General features: G+C 40.8%; 1 protein-coding gene across 3 annotated transcripts in view; it reads left to right on the top strand.

Moving 5' to 3' along the window:
- Window positions 1-12844, top strand: part of NFYB (nuclear transcription factor Y subunit beta) — a 29125-nt gene that overhangs the window by 8127 nt on the left and 8154 nt on the right. For 2 of the 3 annotated variants that reach the window (XM_060194315.1, XM_060194316.1), the window contains exons 3-4: window positions 5953-6046; window positions 9237-9367. In XM_060194315.1, coding sequence (XP_060050298.1) covers window positions 5953-6046; window positions 9237-9367 — 225 coding nt within the window. The remainder of the gene's footprint in view (window positions 1-5952; window positions 6047-9236; window positions 9368-12844) is intronic. The other variant, XM_060194317.1, reaches the window with a different exon arrangement.

Here is a 12844-nt window from a genome sequence, read left to right as displayed (position 1 = left end):
TTTAGCTAGAGGCCATTTTTTCTCTTTTGTTGCCCTTGTTGTTTATCGCTGTTGTTGTTGTTGGATAGGACAGAGAAATCTAGAGCAGAGGGGGAAAGACAGACACCTGCAAACCTGCTTCACCTCTTGTGAATTGACACCCCCCCCCCACAGATGGGGAGCCAGGGGCTCAAATCCGGATCCTTGCGCTTCGTGCCATGTGTGCTTAACCCACTGTGCTACTGCCCAGCTCCCCATAGATGTATTTATTTCTTTGCCACTTCACAGTTGCCCTTGTCTGAGAAGTAACTTGAAATGTTTTCCATGTACAGTCAACCGGCTTAAAATTTTAAGGGAGCAAATGAAAGATTTAAGGTTGAGGACTACAGGGGCAGCTCTGAGGTCTGCATATTGTAAAGAACTTGGTGTATGTATAAGCCTCAGGATTTCAATCCCAGTGTCTGTTGCCTTTGGCAAGTCGTTAACCTTACACAGCCTCAGTTCCTCAGTCACAAACATTGCATGAGCTACTTAGAAAGCATGCAGTAAATGTTCAGCATATCAAAGATGGTACTATTTACTGTGTTTATGCAACAGATTATTAGTATAGTTTGAATATCGCTACAGGAAAGAACAATTATAGAGGAGAGTAGAAATCTATTATTTAAGCCAGCTGACCGTTCTCTTTCATGTAGCAGTTTAGAGAATGGTATTATCCGCTCAATTAATAATCAGCACACTTGCCATTCATTTAATGGGATTTAACTACTCTTTGTTCAGATTTATTACTCCTAGTCCACTACCTAGTGATTCACCATTTTACTCACTCTTGTCAGTACAGGAACTATTTGTAGTCTGGATGAAACCTAACAACTCCACTGTACTTCTTAGCCCAGGCCTGCAAGTGTACAACTGGACACACAGGTTCCACTGTTCCCGCTCACCAGGTCCAGCTAGTGTCTTGCCTTATTTATCCCTTCCCCTTTCTCTGCAGTGACACCTGAAGAGCCTCAGCATGGTATGTCCTTGGCCCCTCCTCTAGCTCTGGCTTGGTCAGCTTGTCAATTTGTGCCTGATACAGAGCTCTTTAATCTGCTTCTCTTGGTCTCAGTGCTGTTGTCCTGGACCAGGTCATCTTGCCTGCCTTTGATGCCCTGACTGCAGCAGTGTTGTCCATGCTGGTCTCCTGACTCCCTTCACGCTCCCCTTGTCTACAGTGGATTGTCACCAGAGTGGTCTGTTTGGCGCTCTTTCTGTCAAGACTCCTTGCTTTGTCTTTGTCCATAAGACCTAGCTTCTCCTTAGCTCCTTCCCATCCACCAGGACTGTAGTTCTCTGTCCCTTCTGGGTGAACCATACTTTCTTTATTTTATTTTATTTTATTTTATTTTATTTTATTTTTATTAATGAGAAAGCTAGGGGGAGAGAAAGAACCAGACTTCACCCTGGTACGTGTGGTACCAGTTGTGGGACCTCATGCTTGAGAGTTCAATGCTTTATCCACTGCACCATCTCCCGGACCATCCTATCTTTCTAAATTTTTAAAAAATATTTATTAATTTCCTTTTGTTGCCGGTTTTTTTTATTGTAGATATTATAGTTGTTGTTATTGATGTTATTGTTGTTGGATAGGACAGAGAGAAATGGGGAAGACAGAGGGGAGAGAAAGACAGACAGCTGCAGACCTGCTTCACCGCTTGTAAAGCGACTCCCCTGCAGGTAGGGAGCTGGGGGCTGGAACTGGGATCCTTACGCTGGTCCTTGGGCTTTGAGCCACCTGCGCTTAACCCGCTGCGCTACCACTTGACTCCCGCATATATATGTTTTTAAGTACGTGGCAGGATTTAATGGTACAAAGAGTTGAGGGAGTCAGAAAGTGTAATGAAATGGCAGAAAAGCCAAGCATACGTACATGTAAACAGATGAGGTCTGGCTTATCTGGCTAAACATTGCCCTTAATAAAGGTTTCAGGTCTTCAGTTCTGTTAGTTCTTACTTAAACAAGTAATTTTTTAGAAAACCAAGACTTGGAGGCTAAGGCTGTTAATCCAAATGCTAATCTCACTGCTAATTCCAGTGTATGGCAAGAGAGTGACTTCAACATCTCGCTTTTAATATTTTCCAAATGTTATATTTATGAGGCAGTTAATTCCCAGGCCTTGGTTATTTGAACAAGTGCCCACTCTGCTCATCAGCTAATTGAGAAATACTCAGGTATCCTGTGGACATTGAGCAAAAGGAATTCTGTTACTGGGTCACCCCATTCACTTCCAACAACCCCCCCCAAAGGTTCTAGTGTGTGCATTTAACTAGGTATGCCACCACCTGGCTCAGTGGCCCCTACCTGCAGGTTTTAAAGCACTCTCCCCTCCTGCATCTTGGTTTTCCTTAGGGCATGGGGTTGGGGGAGGGCAGCCCAATTAATTCTTTTTTTTTTTTTTGCCTCCAGGGTTATCACTGGGTGCCAGCACTAGGAATCCACTGCTCCTGGAGGCTATTTTCCCCATTTTATTGCCCTTGTGGTTGTTATTGCTGTTATAGCTGTTGTTGTTGGATAGGACAGAAAGAGGGGAAGACAGAGGAGGAAAGACAGACGCCTGCAGACCTGCTTCACCACTTGCAAAGCAAACCCCCCTTCAGGTGGGGAACTGGAGGCTAGAACCTTAAGCTGGTCCTTGCGCTTTATGCTTTACGCCATGTGTGCTTAACCTGCTGGGCTAGTGCCCAGCCCCCAAATTTACAGTTCTAGTTGAGCTGTCTTTCTTGGCTAATAAATCCATCTATTAAAAACTACTCTGTCGGCATCTTAATACTTTCAGATCAAAAAAGCATTTTGTAGTTCAGTAATGTTTTTTGTTTGTTTTTACCAGAGATGGAGTCGAGCAGTAGCACAGAGGCTTAAGCACACGAGGTTTTTTTTGTTTTGTTTTGTTTTTTAAAGATTTTATTTATTCATGAAAAATGATAGGAGAAAGAAAGAACCAGACATCACTCTGGTACATGTGCTGCCAGGGATTGAACTCAGGACCTCATGCTTGAGAGTCAAGTCCCATAGCCACTGTGCCACCTCCCACCACGTGGTGTTTTTACCAGAGCACTGCTCAGTTGGGGTTTTTATAATGTAGGGGGAGGTAGGGGTGGGGATTGAGTTTGGGACTTTGGAGCCTCAGGTATGAGTCTCTTTGCATAACCATTATGCTGTCTGTCCCGCCCTAGTTTGGTAATGTTTAACAGTCATTTACATTGGCTATTTATGATAGGGAAATCTATACTGTTATTTCCATGTTAAACAGAAATATATTTAACTGTTAAGGATGCTAATTTTCAGGGACCAGTCAGAGTCAGCTCACTGGTTGTTATTTACATCTCAGAGGCCACTAAGAAGCATCAATAATTAGGAACCCTGTACTTTCACAAATCATTCAAGTGAGTTTCCACTGTCTTAGAAAAACTGTACAAAGTATGGAAATACATCTGTTTATACTTAGCTATTACCGTCAGCAGATGCATGAAAGAAATGCCATGCATTTCCAAAGACTTGGAAGGTAGTCCGATATTTTAGCATCAGGTAAAAATTCAACAAATGGAAGAGATGTGTTTTACTAAAATTCAGTATTGCAATTGTTTATTTATATTTATACTGGGCCCTAGGTCATCTTTTTTTTTTCTTTCCCTTTATTGGGGGATTAATGTTTTATATTTGACAGTAAATATAATAGTTTGTACATGAATAACATTTCTCAGTTTTCCACATAACAATACAACCCCCACTAGGCCCTGTTATCCTTTTCCAGGACCTGTATTCTCCCCCACCCCTCCCCAGAGTCTTTTACTTTGGTGCCATACACCAACTCCCCGAGTACCCCCCCCCCCCCAGGTCTTGATAAACATTTAGGATCAGGTATCCTGGAATTGACCTTTACCATGTAAAAGTCACACTTTATTTTTACTACACTTTTGTTGTTGTTGTTGGGGTTTTAAGGGGGAAAGGGAAGGCCAGTGTTTGTTCTCCCAACATTAAAAGGTTTGTTCACATGGCGCAAAGTGCAAGGACTGGTTTAAGTATCCTGGTTAGAATTCCCGGCTCCCCACCTGCAGGGGGTGAAGCAGGCCTGCAGGTGTCTATCTTTCTCTCCCCCTATGTCTTCTCTTGATTTCTCTCTGTGCTGTCCAACAACAACGACAGCAATAACAATAATGATAAACAAAAGGGGGTAAAATAATAGCCTCTAGGAGTAGTGGATGCATAGTGCAGGCACCAAACCCCCAGCAATAACCCTGGAGGCAAAAAAAAAAAAAGTTTGTTACACATTATCTCAGTGAGAATTGAGTGAGTGTGATTTTCAGGTACTTTAAACATTTATTTGGGGAAAATTCAGAACATCAGTCTGCTAGGGCATGAGAGAAAGAGATAGAACTTAGATAGTAGTTGGTGGTCTGGGCGGGGAGAGAGAGAGAGAGCTAGCCCAAGATCTTTCTTTTAAAACCCAAGCCCTGCCTCCACCTTTCCAAGCCACTCCTGTAACCACTCCAGTTTTCTCCCTCAACAGTTTCACTGGTTTGGGCCAATTTTTTCAGATAGAGGCAGAGGGAGAGGGATGGGGGAAAAGACATCACAGCACTAAAACGTCTAGTATGGTGGAGATGGGGGGGTGTTGCAGGCATGACAGAGCAGATGCACTATCTAGAAGAAATTTTTTTTTTTTTTTTTTTTTTTTTACCAGAGCACAACTCAGCTCTGGTTTATGGGGGGTGGGAGAGATCTGGGACTTCTGGAGCCTCAAGCATGAGTCTCTTTGTTTTTAAGATTTTTAAAAAATATTTATTCCCGGGAGTTGGGCGGTAGTGCAGTGAGTTAATCGCATGTGGTGCAAAGCACAAGGACCAGCATAAGGGATCATGGTTTGAGCTCCTGGCTCCCCACTTGCAGGGGAGTCGCTTCACAGGTTGTGAAGCAGGTCTGCAGGTGTCTGTCTTTCTCTCCCCCTCTGTCTTCCCCTTTTCTCTCCATTTCTCTCTGTCCTGTCTAACAACAATGACATCAATAACAACAACAATAATAACTACAAAAAAAAAAAACAAGGGCAACAAAAGGGAAAATAAATAAATACAAAACATAAAAAATATTTATTCCCTTTTATTGCCCTTGTTTTATTTAAAAAAAATTTTTTAATGTATTTATTTATTGGGGAATTAATGTTTTACATTCAACAGTAAACACAATAGTTTGTACATGCATAACATTCCCCAGTTAAAAATTTTTTTAAACATTTGTTTATTTTCCCTTTTGTTGCCCTTGTTTTGTTGTTATAGTTATTATTGTTGTTATTGATGTTGTTGTTGGATGGGACAGAGAGAAATGGAGGGAAGAGGGGAAGACAGAGAGGGGGAGAGAAGAACAAGGGGGAAGGAAAAACAGCTTTTGATTATATAGTCAGAGGCGATGGATTTGTTTGAAAACATGGGTGTACTTTTAGGTTGCATGTCTACAGAATTGGGCAAGGAATCCATCTGCTTCAACAGTTTGAAGCAAGACATGATCTATTCTGAAATTTCTGGGAAGCCCAAAAGAAAGGTTGCCACATGAGCCAAAAAAGGTTTTCCTAGGGCTATCAGCTTTCACTGGAAAGCCAGAAGTGATGGGTGACTACTAAGCTGATTTTGGTTTTGCTGCTTGTCATTCCAGGGGGGGGGTTATTTAAATTTAAATGGTACATCAGGGTTGCTTGTATTTAAGGGTTATACAGCTGGAAAGAAAAAAGAGGCCTGTGTTTTAGATTTATTTCCTTGTTTTGTTTTCTTCTTGACTTTTATGCACATCACTTACATGGCTGGAGAGCAAATACGAGATTCTTTAGTAGTTGACAAATTATTGGAATTGAAGTCAAGAAATAAAAACTTTCTTAGCGAAAAGCTTTAACCCATCTCTGTGGCAGCTTGTGAGCTTGTACTGAAAAAACTTTTTTTTCCTCAGATGGATGGTGACAGTTCTACAACAGATGCTTCTCAACTAGGAATTTCTGCAGACTATATTGGAGGAAGTCATTATGTTATACAACCCCACGATGGTAAGAAAGTCACGATTCAAAAGCTAATTTGCAAGTGGAAACAAAGGAGAGTGGATGTTTTATTAATATGATGTTCTAGGTTCCTTAAAAGTTATGTATATGATTTATTATGTATATATAATAATTTATTGATGATAGAGACAGAAATTGAGAGGAGAGGGAGAGAGAGAGACAAACAGACCTGCACCACTTGTGAAGCTTTTCTCCTGCAGCTGGAGACCCACTCGGGTCCTTGCACATTGTGTACTACATGTGCGCCACCAGGTGTGCCACCACCTGGCCCTGTATGTAATTTAGAGTCATTTTTTAATGAGAGACAGAGACCAGAGCTCAGTGATGTATTCAAGGCATTTGCCCTACCTGCTTAGCTTAGCCCCCACTGTTTGGTTATTAGGTCTTTTTTTTTTTTATGTTTTATTTAATTTATGAGAGGGATTAGAGAGAGAGAGAGAGAGAGAGAGAGAGAGAGAACAAGAACACTAGGCATTACATGTGCTGCCCAGCATTGAACTCAAGACCTCATGCTTTAGAGTCCAACATTTTATCTACTGTGCCACCTCCTGGGCCTTTTATCATAACTCAGTGAAAGTTCAAACATTTAAAAAATGAACCAAACTGTTCTGGCTAGAACAAGTCTTCAGAAAAGCAGTGAGTTGTGGAGAAGAGTTTAGGTAGGTGTAATGCCTCTCTGGCTCTGCAGTAGAGGGCAGGGTTACATGTGTGAGGCCCCTGGCTTGATCCCCAGCACCTCATATCCTGCAACTAACCTCTGGTTCATTAAAAAAAAATGTTCTAAATAAATAGAATTCTAGATAAATAAGGTTTTTTTTGAAGTATGCTTTAAAAAATAATAAAGTATTAAAGAGGGTACATTCTTACTAATTTGATACAGCAATAGTTTATTTATATTTTAACACCAGAGCTCTGCTCAACTCTGGTTTATGGTGTTTCTGGAGATCTTAGAGCCTCAGGCATGAGACTTTGTTTGCATAATCACTATACTTCCTCACCCCAGTAGTAGTTCTTAGAAGGTAAATTGCAAGCTATTGGATGCCTAGTATGTATCAATAGACTTATTTTAATTTTATACTCAATATTAAGTTTGCTTTTGCTGGCATTTTTGTTTTAACTTTAAATTTCTAGGTCTTTAAAAAATTTATTATTTTTATTTATTGGCTAGAGACAGAAATCAAGAGGGAAGGGGGAGATAGAGAAGAGAGGCAGAGAGACACTTACAGACTGCTTCATCACTCAAAGCTTTCCCCTTGCAGGTGGGGATTGGGGGCTCAAACTCTTGTCCTTTTCACTGTTAACATGCACATGCACTCAACCAGGTGTGCCACCACCTGGCCCTGACCTTATTTACTTTTTAAAGTGGAAAATGCATTGTTTGAGTTTATTTAAAATTTTTATTAGTGATTTTATGATGGTTTATACGATTGTATGTTGGTATTTGAAAGAATATTATGTTGACTGATCAGGAATGATTGGCTTTTTTATTAAGGAAATGCTATTTTACATGACTATAGTGGTCTCAGGAGAGAATTTTGTAGTATTCTGAACTGTTAAGATTAAAAGATGTTGAAGGCAACTACAGAGGTCAATTAATTTATCCTGAAATAGACACTCAAGTTAATTTTGACACATTTTAAATGTGTAAAATGAAAACTGGGGGTGGTGGTACATAGCATAATGGTTATGCAAAGAGACTCTCATGCCTGAGGCTCCAAAGTCCCAGGTTCTATCCCCTGTACCACCATAAACCAGAGCTGAGCAGTGCTCAGGTCAAAGGAAGGAAGGGAGGGAGGGAGGGGAAGGGTAGGGAAGAAAAAAACTGAATCAGTTTGTTAATGAAACCTATTACTAACTCAGTGTTTCTTATATAAAGAACTACTACATCAGTAATTAATTTGAGTAATTTTCAGGTCCTGTTGCACCAATTTACTGAAATTTGTATTTGGATAAAAATAGCTTTATATTGCAATAAACCACATAGATAGTGGCCTGTAGGCTTTATTTTTATTTATTTATTTATTTTAGGCCATCCCCCCCTTTCTTTTGCTTGATAGGACAGAAAAATTGAGAGGGGAAGGGAGATAGGAGAGTGCTAAAGAGATAGTATAATGTTTTAGCAAAGACTTTCATGCTTAAGGCTCTGACTTCCCAAATTTAATCCCTAGCACCACCATAAACCAGAGCTGAGCAATGTTTTAGTTTAAGAAAAAAAAGAGAGAGAGAGAGGAAAAGAAGAAGAGGAGATAACCTGCAGCACTGCTTTACCACTTGTGAAGCTTTCCTCCTGCAAGTGGGGACTAGGGGATTTGAACCTGGGTCCTTGTGAATGGTAACGTGTGCACTCAACTGACGCTACCACCTGTCCTGCCTCCATACTCTATACATTTTATAGGCCAAGATATACAACAAATACTTATGAGCACAGTCCTCTGTGTAATGTGTTATACCAATGTCTTAGGGAGAACACAAAACTGCCCCCTGGCCTCAACTAGCAGAAATTAATAGTAGAAATGAGAAATAAAAATAATTATAAATTTGTCAGAGAAAAGACTGAGAAGCACTTGTGATATTTCACAAAAGGAGAGATCATTTGTGAAGGTGTTGTGAAAATGCTTTTGAACTTTTTGGAGGAGTGGACAAGTGGAATTTTGGTAAGCAGGGTTGAGACTCAAAGTACTCTAGGCAGTGAGTTAGAAACTAGTGAATAGGTTTAATTCTGACCAGGAGGAAAATCGTGAAAAGAACTACTATCCTAATCCCTAGAAAGGATTAGGAAATGGTGGTCCGGGAGGTCGCACAGTAGATGAAACATTGGATTCTCAACCATGAAGTCCTGAGTTCAGTCCCTGGCAGCACATGTACCAGCGTGATGGCTGGTTCTTTCTCTCTCTCCGCCCATGTTTCTCATAAATAAATAAATTCTAAAAAGAAAGGATTAGGAAATGAACTATTGATTTTTTTTTTTTTTTAAATAAACTAGAACTCTGCTCAGCTGTTTAGGACTGAACCTTGGACCTTTGGTGCCTCAAGCATAAAAACCTGCCTTTTTGCATAACCATTATGCCATCTCCCCAGCCTCTAGAATGGTTTTTATCCTAGGTCACCTCAGGTAGTATTTGATTTGAAGTAAAAAATCATGAGAAGCTTTAGACCTAAATTATCTCTATTTCTTTAGATACTGAGGACAGCATGAATGATCACGAAGACACAAATGGTTCAAAAGAAAGTTTCAGAGAACAAGATATATATCTTCCTATTGCAAATGTGGCACGGATAATGAAAAATGCCATACCTCAAACGGGAAAGGTAACATAGAGGAAAAATTTAACTAGGCTCTTTGGGGATTTGGAGGCTATGAAGCCATGGGTATGACTAGTTCATTAGTGTGGTCACCACTGATTTCTACCATTTTCAGCATCTCAAGCATTTCTTTCAGCTTTGCTTATTGACTAGTTTTCTATTCTGTCATGTTTTCAGTTGCTTCTCCTCCCCCTGCTTACTGGAAATAGATAAAATAGAATTCAGAATGTTACAAACTGGGTGGGGGGAAGACAGCATAATGGTTATGCAAAAAGATTGGTGCCCAAGGCTCCAGAACTCTAGGCTTGATATGTAGACCAGAGCTGAGTACTGCTCAGACTAAAAAAAGAAAAACAAAAACAAAAAAACAACTTAAAAATTAGGTTCATTGTCAAAACCGTCAGGCTTGTGCATATTAAATTATAACTTAAAAAAAAAAAGAGGGCAGAGGGTCTATAGTATAATGGTTATGCAAAGAGACTCTCATGCCTCAGGCTCCAAAAGTCCCAGGTTCAATCCCCCGTACCACCATAAGCCAGAGCTGAATAGTGCTCTGGTGTAAAAAAGAAAGAAAGAAACTATTTATTTATATTTACTTATTTTCCCTTTTGCTGCCTTTTTTAATTGTTGTTGTTAATGTCATCGTTGTTGGAGAGGACAGAGAGAAATGGAGAGAGGAGGGTAAGACAGAGAGGGGGCGAGAAAGACAAGACACCTGCAGACCTGTTTCATCGCCTGTGAAGTGACTCCCCTGTAGGTGAGGAGCTAGGGGCTCAAACTGGGATCCATATGCCAGTCCTTGTGCTTTGCGCCACCTGCGCTTAACCCACTGCACTATCGCCCGACTCCCAAAACAATATTTATTTATTTATTTTTATAAATGAATTGGGTTATTTTTATTTTTATTTCTGAGAGAGAGGGAGAGAAAGAGAGAGAGAGAGAGAGAGAGAGGGAGAGAGAGACCAGAGCACTGCTCAGCTCTGGCTTATGGTGGTGTAGGGGATTGAACCTGGGACTTTGGAGCCTCAGGTATGAGAGTCTTTGCATAACCATTATGCTATCTCCCCTGCCCACGAAACAATATTTATTATTTACTTATTTTACAAGAGCACTGGTCAACTTTGGCTGAGTGGTGCTGGGGATTGAAATTAGATGCCTTAGGCATGAGTCTTTTAAAAAATATTTATTTATTTATTTATTTATTTATTTTTCTCTTTTATTGCCCTTGTTGTTTTAGTTATTATTGTTGTTGTTGATGTCGTTGTTGGATAAGACAGAGATAAATGGAGAGAGATGGGGAAGACAGAGAGAAGAGAAAGATAGGCACCTGCAGACCTGCTTAACCGCTTGTGAAGTGAAGCCCCTGTAGGTAGGGAGCCGGGTCCTCGAACTGGGTTCCTTACGCCAGTCCTTGTGCTTCGTGCCACGTGTGCTTAACCTGCTGCGCCACCGCCCGACCCCCCATTAGTATTTATTTTATTTCTCTTTTTTGTTGCCCTTGTTTTATTGTTGTAGTTACTATTGTTATTGATGTCATCATTGTTAGATAGGACAGGGAGAAATGGAGAGAGGAGGGGACGACAGAGAGGAGGAGAGAAAGACAGACACCTGAAGACCTGCTTCATCGCCTGTGAAGCTACTCCCCTGCAGGTGGGGAGCCGGGGCTGGAACCCGGATCCTTACGCTGGTCCTTGCGCTTTGCACCATCTGTACTTACCCGCTGCAGTACCGCTGACCCCCCCCCCCATTTTATTTTAATGAAAGAAATGCAGAGAAAAAGACCAGTACAATGCTCAGCTTTAGTTTATTATGGTGCTAGGGATTGGCCATGAGGCCTCTTGGGACTCAGGTCTGAAAGCTTGGTGCAGAAACCACTGTGCTATCTCTGCAGCCCAAAGCTGTAACTTACATAATACTGCAGTGAAATTGGGTCATGGGAGACTGACATCGACACAGTAAGGATTTTTAAAGTCCTACTGTGATACAATTACACTTTTGTGTGTGTGTGTATATTTTTACCAGAGCACTGTTCAGCTCTGGTTTATGGTGGTATGGGGGTTTGAACCTGGGACTATGGAGCCTCAGGCATGAGACTCTCTTTGCACAGCCATGGTGCTATCTACTCCTGCCATATATATATATATATAATTATCTTTATTTATTTATTTATTGAATAAAGACAGCCAGAAATTAAGAGGGAAGGGGGGATGATAGGAAGAGAGACACCTGCAGCACTCGTGAAGCTTTCCCTCTGCAGGTGGGGACCAGGGGCTTGAACTTGAGTCCTTGCACATTGTAATCTGTGCACTCAAAAAAAAAAAAAGAAGATATTAGGGCTGGGGAGATAGCATAATGGTTATGCAAACAACTTTCATGCCTAAGGCACCAAAGGTGGCTGGTTCAATTCCTATCACCTCCATAAACCAGAGCTGAGTAGTGCTCTGGTAAAATAAATTAATAAATAAAATTAATGATACTAAAAGACATTTAAATTCATCCAGAGGGGGGGCTGGGTAGTAGCGCAGTGGGTTAAGTGCATGTGGCACAAAATGCAGGCCTAAGGATCCCAGTTGGAGCCCCCTGCTCCCCACCTGCGGCAGAGAGGGGGTGGCGGGCGGTTGCTTTGCAAGTGGTCTGCAGGTTTGTAGGTGTCTTTCTCTCCTGTCTTCCCCTCCTCTGTGTCCTATCCAACAACAACGACAATAACAACCACAACAAAGGCAACAAAATGGGAAAAATAGCCTCCAGGAGCAGTGGATTCATAGTATAGGCACTGAGCCCCAGCAATAAGCCTGGAGGTAAAGAAAAAAAATTCATCCAGAATGACCTTAGTAGCTTTGTTCTGCTAGAACAACTTTTTAAAACATTATTGTTGGTTTATTGCACCAAAGAACTGGGGGCTTGGGGATGGGGTGGCTTTCAGGTCCTGGTGTCTTGACAGAGAAGGAGGACCTAGGCTGGGAGTGAAAGAATTTGGCAGAAACAGAAAATTTTATACATGTACCTACAAATGTAAGCCAGTAATATCCTCCCTCCCCCCAAAAAAAACCCATTTTATTATAGTTTTTTGATACTTTTTATATTGTTCCAAGTACAACATGCACCCTAACTACTAGTTATTAATGACTTTATTAAGTGTGCCTTGTTTGAGTTGAGATGTGTGGTAAATATAAAACATAGCCAGATTTTTAATCTTAGCATGAAAACAAAAATCTCAATTTTTAATATCAATCCTGTGTTTAATTGATATTTTTAGACTGTTGAAAATACAAGGTGGTCCAGGGGATGGCACAGTGGATAAAGCACCGGACTCTCAAGTATAAGGTCCTGAGTTCAATCCCAGGCAGTACATACATATACCAGAGTGATGTCTGGTTCTTTCTCTCTCCTATCTATCTCATGAAGAAAGTAATAAAATCTTTTTTAAAAAATAGAATAGTGGTCTGGGAAGTGGTGTAATGGATAAAACACTGTATTTTCAAG

Source organism: Erinaceus europaeus, chromosome 7, assembly GCF_950295315.1.
Source record: "Erinaceus europaeus chromosome 7, mEriEur2.1, whole genome shotgun sequence".
Classification (NCBI taxonomy): Eukaryota; Metazoa; Chordata; class Mammalia; order Eulipotyphla; family Erinaceidae; genus Erinaceus; species Erinaceus europaeus.
This window is presented reverse-complemented; position numbering and strand designations above follow the sequence as displayed.